The sequence below is a fragment of the Netta rufina genome, assembly GCF_964035555.1.
Source record: "Netta rufina genome assembly, chromosome: 4".
Lineage (NCBI taxonomy): Eukaryota > Metazoa > Chordata > Aves > Anseriformes > Anatidae > Netta > Netta rufina.
This window is the reverse complement of record NC_140127.1, coordinates 60,102,930-60,110,643: the sequence shown is the minus strand read 5'-3', so window position 1 is coordinate 60,110,643 and position 7,714 is coordinate 60,102,930. Positions and strand designations below refer to the sequence as shown.

General features: G+C 42.9%; 1 protein-coding gene across 2 annotated transcripts in view; it reads left to right on the top strand.

The window, feature by feature from the left end:
• The first annotated feature begins 1,245 nt into the window (after positions 1–1,245).
• Positions 1,246–7,714, top strand: part of SLIT2 (slit guidance ligand 2) — a 256,422-nt gene continuing 249,953 nt past the window's right edge. For both annotated transcript variants that reach the window (XM_084285499.1, XM_084285500.1), the window contains exons 1-3: positions 1,246–1,492; positions 3,120–3,191; positions 4,388–4,459. In XM_084285499.1, coding sequence (XP_084141625.1) covers positions 1,317–1,492; positions 3,120–3,191; positions 4,388–4,459 — 320 coding nt within the window. In that variant the 5' untranslated portion in view covers positions 1,246–1,316. The remainder of the gene's footprint in view (positions 1,493–3,119; positions 3,192–4,387; positions 4,460–7,714) is intronic.

The following is a 7,714-nucleotide window of genomic DNA, read 5'->3' as shown; positions in this document are numbered from 1 at the left end:
AGCTCTCGGCAAGGTGCCGCTGCTCCGGAGCACTTTCGGCGGGCACCTTGCGGCGAGGAGGAGAGCCGGCCTGCGGGCGGCGGTGTCATCCTATTGTTCCAGCGGCGAGGCTCGGGGTGTGAGGGAAGGAGCCGGCGTGCCGCCTCCCTGCTCCGGTTTCTCCGCCGTTTTCCCCGGTGCCAGAGAGCCGAGGGGCCGGGCTGCTCGGTACCAGCACCCCCCAGCTCAGGTGCGGCGGGGGAAGGAAGGGGAGCGAAGCCTTCCTGAGGCGCTCGGGGAGAGGAGGAAAGTTGCTCCTTAGCCTGCGGCCAGCCCGGGAGCTGCTGAAGCGGCCTCACCTGGAAGGACCGAGCGGTTCCCACCTTTCCCATCAGGTGCCTTTGCCGCAGCCGAGCCGCGGTATCCGGGAGACCGCGGGGAGCGGAGTGCCGCGCCGCCGGGCCGTCTGCCGTGCTCCCGGGATCACAGGAGGATCTACTGCTGTGATCTGTCACCGAGGAGAAGGAGGTCGTGGATGAACTCCCTTCCAGCAGGGCAACGAATCACTTCTCGAGCTGCTTATTATTATCGTGCTTTAGGACCAGCCCTTTCCTGCTAAACTTGGCTTGGGAGCTTACGGCAGGAGGGGGGCGCGGGGGGTGGAAAGCCAAGCCCGACATCATCTCGTGTGTTTGACTTTTTTTTTTTTTCCCTCCCTCCTCCTTCCGTGAGACAGTTTGATGAATGCCTGCGAGAGGGGTATGATTTGCTGAGGCGCCTCTGGCAAGGCGGTGTGTGCGCCGTGTTAGCCCCGCCGCCGCCCCCCGTGGGGCTGTGGGGGGACACGCGTGGGAGCCGAGCGGAGCGCAGGGAGCGCGCCTCTTGCGCCGACCGGGCTCCGCGGCCTTTAGCCGGGGGCTCGGGGGGGAGTCACGGCTTTGCAAGGGACGAGAAGGAGCCAGCTCAAGTCCGCCGTAGCCCCAGCCCGTGGCTTTGCTTCGCCTTCGCCGGGAGCGTGTGAAGAAGAGCTCCGAGCGCCGCCTCGCCTCTCCCCGCCACCCGACGGGCCAGCGAGGGAGGGCCCCGCTCCGGCCCCCTCCTAGCCAAGTTGCCTTCAGCAGCGGATCGCTGCCACCCACCGCACTTTGCCGGGCTTGTTTTCTTGGCTTAGCTTTGGATAGAGAGGACTCCGCTTTCTCCGCACCCTGAAAGTTGCCCGAGCGGTCCCCGCGGCGAGGAGGAGGAGGAGGAAGAAGAGGAGGAGGAGGAGGGCGGCGCGCCCCGCGCCTCCCCGGGGCCGAGGCCGGCGGGCCCCGGCCGGGCGGCAGCGGGCGGTGATGATGTGCGGCTGGGGGAAGCTCACCCTGGCCCTGGGGCTGCTGCTGGCCATGGCGGGCGATGTGGCGCCGCAGCCGTGCCCGGCGCAGTGCTCCTGCTCGGGGAGTACCGTGGACTGTCACGGGCTGGCGCTGCGCGGCGTCCCGAGGAACATCCCCCGCAACACCGAGAGGCTGTAAGTAACCCGAGCCAGCCCTCCTCCGCGGGTCCCCCGAGACCACGGGGGCAGAGGTGGCCCCCGGGGCCGCTTCGGGGTCCCGCCGGCCGCCCTGGGTGCGGGGGGGTGGTGGCTCCGTCCCCTTCCACCGCCTCTTTCGCCGCGATGCGCGGGGACAGGGGGGAGGTGGACGCGGCTCCCGGCACGCCGCCTTTCATCCTGGGGGGAACGACCACCCTTACACACCCTCTTGAACATCTCCCCATATCCTGAGGGCCCCCGTTTCCCGTCCAGCTGGGCTCTTGGGGCTTTTTTCCCCGAGGCCGGGCCTCGGCGCTGCGCGGGCGGGCCCCGGGGGGGTCGCAGAGCCGAAACCCGGCGGTGCTCTGCCAGTGGGCGAGGGTGTGTTTGGGTGCTGTAGCCCCACTTCCTCTCGCACAGCGTCGAGCTGAGCTTCAGCTACGACCCCCTCAGTCCTCCCGACCCCTTTTTGAGACTGCTCAGTGTCCTCCGATGAGGGTATTTTCCATGCGTGAGGGAGAGCAGGCATGCAGGCGGTGCTCTCTGGTATCAGGAGGGGCTGAGGAGGAGAAGAGATGAGCACGTTATTAACCTCTAAGTCATTTAAATGTTGGAGTATGAACACATCTCAAGTGATGAATTCCACACCGGGAGAGCACCAGGGCCACTGCTTTCTGCTGGGACTGGTGTGGTTTCCCTACGGCATTCTGGCCGCGTGTGATATAAACACCAAAAAAAGTGACTTTTTCCACAAATGCATTGGAAATGAGCTGTAATTGTTAGGGTAGTTTCCATGTGATACCACTTCCTAATGGCTTACCTCAGGAATTGAAGTCGGTTTTACTTGCAGTGATTGCAATTGAGGGAAGTTTATATCTTGACCTAAAATATTAAAAAAAAAAAAAAAAAAAAAAAAGAGGGGGGAGATGGACACTCAACTCTACAGAAGAAAGTAGTGCTGAAATGTGAACAGAAATGCTAGGGCCTAAATGCAGTTTTCTGTTGCCATGCCTTATGTTCTGCAGTTAATCCAGCTTCCTGTGCTGTGAGGAGTTCAGTTTCTGTAAAATCATCTTTCCAAGTATTTACCCTGCAACAATCTTGTGCTTGTTTGAAAGCTAATGTTTGCTACAGAAAGTAAAGACCTCTTCTGCCTCTATAGGAATACTGTGAAAGCTGAAAGTTGTTAAAAACATAGAAAATGGTCTTGATTTCTGTCACTTGTTCAGTTCTTGTAACTCTTATCAGCCAACCTAACGTACTGTCGTGTCCCTATAGTAGCCTTAGTGGTTTTCCAACTGCAGTCATAACCGATGTTCAGACAATTTTTGGCTGTTCTATGTTGTTAAAGATAAATGTGAGCTATATAGTGGTAGGCAGAACTGACTTTGTGAGGTTTTCTTATTACAAAGTTTGAAACTACTACTTTTGAGATAAACCTTCATTCAGGCACTTGGAAATCTGGAACTCGCGCAGTGGTAGTTGCAGGAACGATTGGTTCACCGGGATTGCTTATGTCTTGCAGTTCCAAAAAATGCTGTGCCTTTGAAAGCAAACAATATAACTTAAAAGAAAACAATTTCTTAATGTTTTAATTTTGCTACTTCTGAATTATTCTTCTTAGGGATCTTAATGGAAATAACATCACCAGAATCACCAAGACCGACTTTGCTGGTCTAAGGCACCTTCGAGTTCTGTAAGTTTTCCCGTTCTGTCACTGATCCATTTTATGACGTGCAGCTTCAGATTATGTTTTAAAAATATTGAATCTTTCAGTTTAAAATAATATTTAAAAATATTAAATCTTTCAGTTTATAAGTTGGCTAGGTTATCTATTGCTTTAACTTTTATGCTACTGCATCTGAATTTACATCCTCTCCTCTATGTTATAGACCAATATAAATAAGTTAGCAAATGACTTTAGTGTCATCTTGTTTATATTTCTTTTAAGTCTCTACCTGAGGTTGTAAAATAAATGGAGATTTTAATTTGGCATGTAGATAACAAAAAAAGAGTTGTTAAAACTTCCTGAGTAACTGTTGGAATGACTTCAGTTTAAGCTTAGTAAATTTATAGTTCACATTGAAAATAGGAATGCTTAAGCTGAAGTGTAAGGGAATTCATTAAAGAGGTAAAAAGTTATTCATTTAATTGATAAAAAGCTGTTGACTATTACTTTTTAGTTTCTGGGCAAAAAGAAAATGCTTTAACAGTAAATTTGATCAAGAAATAATTTGGATTCTTTTTGTAAATGCTTTTGTAAGCATTATGAAGCTTTTCAAAATCTGTGTGCTTTGGGGGAGGTAGTTTAACTAATATCACGTTTAAAATACTACATGATTTACATAGCTTATTTGTTAAGGCTATTTTATTTAGACCAAGTAGTTGTATACTTTTTCCTTCTTAAACAGAATATCATGCTGTAGTAACTTTTAATTTTTTGTTAAACTATTGTTATGGTTACAGTTTCAGTGTAGTCTTTCACTGATATTTTTTCTAAACACCACTGTTCTATATTTTTGTGTTGTTCTCATGTGAGACTAGTTTTGCTTTCATACTATTCAACTGGAATCTTAAAGCTTGCCGAAGAGTGATAATGTATGTGCGTGTATGAGCACAGCATATATGCAAGATGTGTAACCTTTTAACCTGGGACTCTTTGAGTAAATGTAATATCTATTTCTGTCTAATTAAGATTTTTTGTCTTTTTGGGTATATGATGTAATCTAAAGTGTTGGATGACAGGAGTCCAGGAGGTTAAATTGGATGTCACTTCAGAATAACTGTTGTAGTGTTTTAATGAAGATGAGGTTGTCTTTAAATAGCTACTCTTAGCTCCAACATCACTTGTTGCATTATTGAAACTTACATACAAAAACTTCTACGTTTCAGTCAGCTCATGGAGAACAAGATTAGCACTATCGAGAGAGGAGCATTCCAGGATTTAAAAGAACTGGAGAGGCTGTAAGTATTTTTAATTCTAAATGTATGAGGAAAATAACTTCCTGTCAAATCAGTTATGTGTTAATGCACTCAGGCCTATGGTTTTCTGTTTGTTTTTTCTAACTTGAGACATCTTTATCCTTATCAAGACATGAGAGCAGTAAAAAAAATTCTCAGACTGTGTGTGGGGGGGAGCTTGAATGAGTAGTTCAGATTTGAAGTGTAAACTGCAATTGTCATTCAGGGAAGAGTTTGAATGCTATGAAATGTTTTTCCCCTGAACACAAAGGAGTTTTTCAAATGTGAATACACCTACAAAAGCCTGTTTCCTTGTATATCACACGAGATGCTTGTCTTGAAGATGCTGAGTGTTTTATATGATGTCCTGTTGGAAGTTAATGCTAGTTGTGAAGGTTAGTCTTAATACATTCAGTATGAAAGCAACAGTTGAAATCTATGCTGGTTTTTGAATTAAGCTTTTACAAAGACTTAAGAAAAATATGGACTGTGAACTTTCTGAAGTGAATTGGATTTGTCCTTTTTTTTTTTTTTTTAAAAAAAAAAAAAAAAAAAGAGTCCTGTGGGGAAAGAGGATGGAGCTGGGAAGACAAGGGTTTTGGCTAGTGAAGCTGAAGTGTAAACACCCGCTTTGTTGCAGTGGGACATATAAATAGCAAATGAATAAGAGACTAGTAAAGAAAGCTAAGCAGGTTTGGGAATTAGTTTTCAGTATGTGTTTTCTTATTTTGCCATGTTTTCTCAAATGAAAGTCTTTTTGAAAATATACTGTATGACTTGTATTACAAAATCCATCTCATTAAAAGCCAGATGCTGGTAGTTGAATATAGTTTGAGCTAGAAAAATCTATGGGAACTACTTTATTAATGTATATTCGTGTAGAACTTGAGAGTGGTGTCTTCATTATCAGGCATCTTTGTTGCTCCATTTTCATTGTCACCTTTTCTTTACGCATGCCTCTGAGGTCTTGTTTAGCCTCTCAATCACTGGTGCCTTAACTTCAGAAAGGTATTTCTACTTGACTCCATTGAATAGCATCACTGGCCTAAACATTCTCTGTCTAATTATAGTTGTGCTCTGGATCTACAGTTGCTGTATGTTTAAAACAAACAAAAAAATTGTTTCATGTAAATATAGACAAAGCTTTTCAAAAAATTTAGTAACCACCACTGTATAATTATATTTCTGAAATCTTTTTTAAATAAACTAACTTTTGACCTAGAAATTGAAAGTGCTGTTATGTTCTGAAGCCTTTTTTTAATAATCTTAAATGAGACTGCTCTGAGAAATGCATAGTCAGAATTTTCAAAGCTATATTAAAACAGACTTAATGCAATGTTTTTTACAATGTGTTTTAAACTTAGTACAAAGCATAGGGATTTAGTGCAGCTTTTCCTGCTGAGATGTATATTGGAATAATATATACACATTCCTAAATTTAGTTTATAAGGTCTAACTAAATAATTAAACAGCAGTGTAGTTCATATTGCAAGAGTAAGTACACATACATGAAACATTAATAAACACTAAAAAAGTTGTGCTTTCACTATGAATGTGGTTTACTGAGATACAAAATACTTGCTAAGTTTTAAAACGGTATATAATCAACTTTATTTTGTGATTATTTTGAAGCAAGTTCTTGTTACATGATTATGAATACTTCCAAGAAATCTTCATAATATGACGTGTTAAAATTCATTTAGTTATAAGATTTCTGATGTTGAATATAGTACTGCAATACTAAAAAAAAAAAAAAAAATTGAACTTCATTAATTAAAACTTTCTTGTCTGAAGTGTTCACATCTTGCTATTAGATTTTTTTGTTGCATTTTCTTGATAAGTATGTAAAATATTTGGAAAACAATAGATATCTTACAGTTATGTGATACTAGTTCAGAAGAAAAATTCTAATAATTACAGTTACTTTTTTGGGTTATTTTCATTCACACTTCAGCAAGCAAACTGACATTTGGAAGTTCAGTCAATTTTAGACCTAAGAAGTTAAATTCTGCTTTGTCTTCAGGATTTTCTGTGCTCCAGTAATTGTCAGTTTTCGTGTTTTTTAATTTACTGAAATTCAGTCAGTGTTAGGTGTGTGGGTGACTTGTAGCTTGAATATATATGCAGGATGTCTTTAAACCATCCCAGCTGTTGGCTAAGAGCAAATATTTCATATTTGTGAGGAAAAGCTGAGAAAATTCCTCTTGTTTACAACTGCCAAGTCCATCTGATGAAGACACAATGTTATCTGACAGCCAATTCATCTCCTTGGGATTCTGAAATTCAGAAGGATTTCTCAGTGAGCTTGCGGATACTTCAATTATTTTCTTTGATACAGTAAATCGCAAGCACTCTGAAGTTGTTTATATATGTGTAGGTGTAGGATGCCACATTTCCACTCTAAGTGTAATCTGCCAAGCTACTGTCAAGTAATACCTGATGAAGTTCTTTTGGTGTGCCAATGGACAGTGTAAGAATTTTACTGGATCTTACATGAACTTGATTTAATTTATAAAACTGTTTACAAGTAATGCATTTCTTATGTTAGAATATATTTATCTCTAGATTAAGTGGTGCTACTTGTGTGTTTTTGGTATTTTTTACTGTAATTTCAGTGACAAAATCATTTGTTACTCTGAATTTCAAAGAACCGTTTGGTTGGTCAGTGATTCACTTGCTGTGAATACCCATTTGAAGCTCTCATCGTGTAAAATGCTGAATAACTTAATCTTTTAACTGAAGTGGGAATTGGAGACCTGGAACACTCTGTAAAATTATATCCCTAGGAGAAAAAACTCTCATCCTTTTCTTCAAAAGGAAGCTACTGAAGATACAATTCGTTTGAAGCTATGTATACCTCTTAGGTGGTTAGAAATGTTACTCAAACTACAGGAGAAACAATAAATCTGTAGTATACTAGATCTGTAATACTATGTACACAAAGCTATTTAGACCTAGTATTCTCCGTAACAAGAATGTCACACCACTGTGGTTGTAGAAGTGTAATGGAAACTACAACCACAATAAATACTTCTGTGACAGGTGATTGTTACTACAGCAGCACTGCTGTTATTTTCAGTTAGCAATAAATGATCATGTAGTAGTTAGTGCCTGCTACATAAGGACTGGGAGGGAGTAAAAGATGGAAACTAGCAACTTAATCAGCTAGTTCTTTGGTCTGTAGAAATTGAGTTTTGAAGAGACCTAGGTTAAGATGAATGTAATCTTGCTATAAGCCTTTCAGTTGGATGCTCTCTA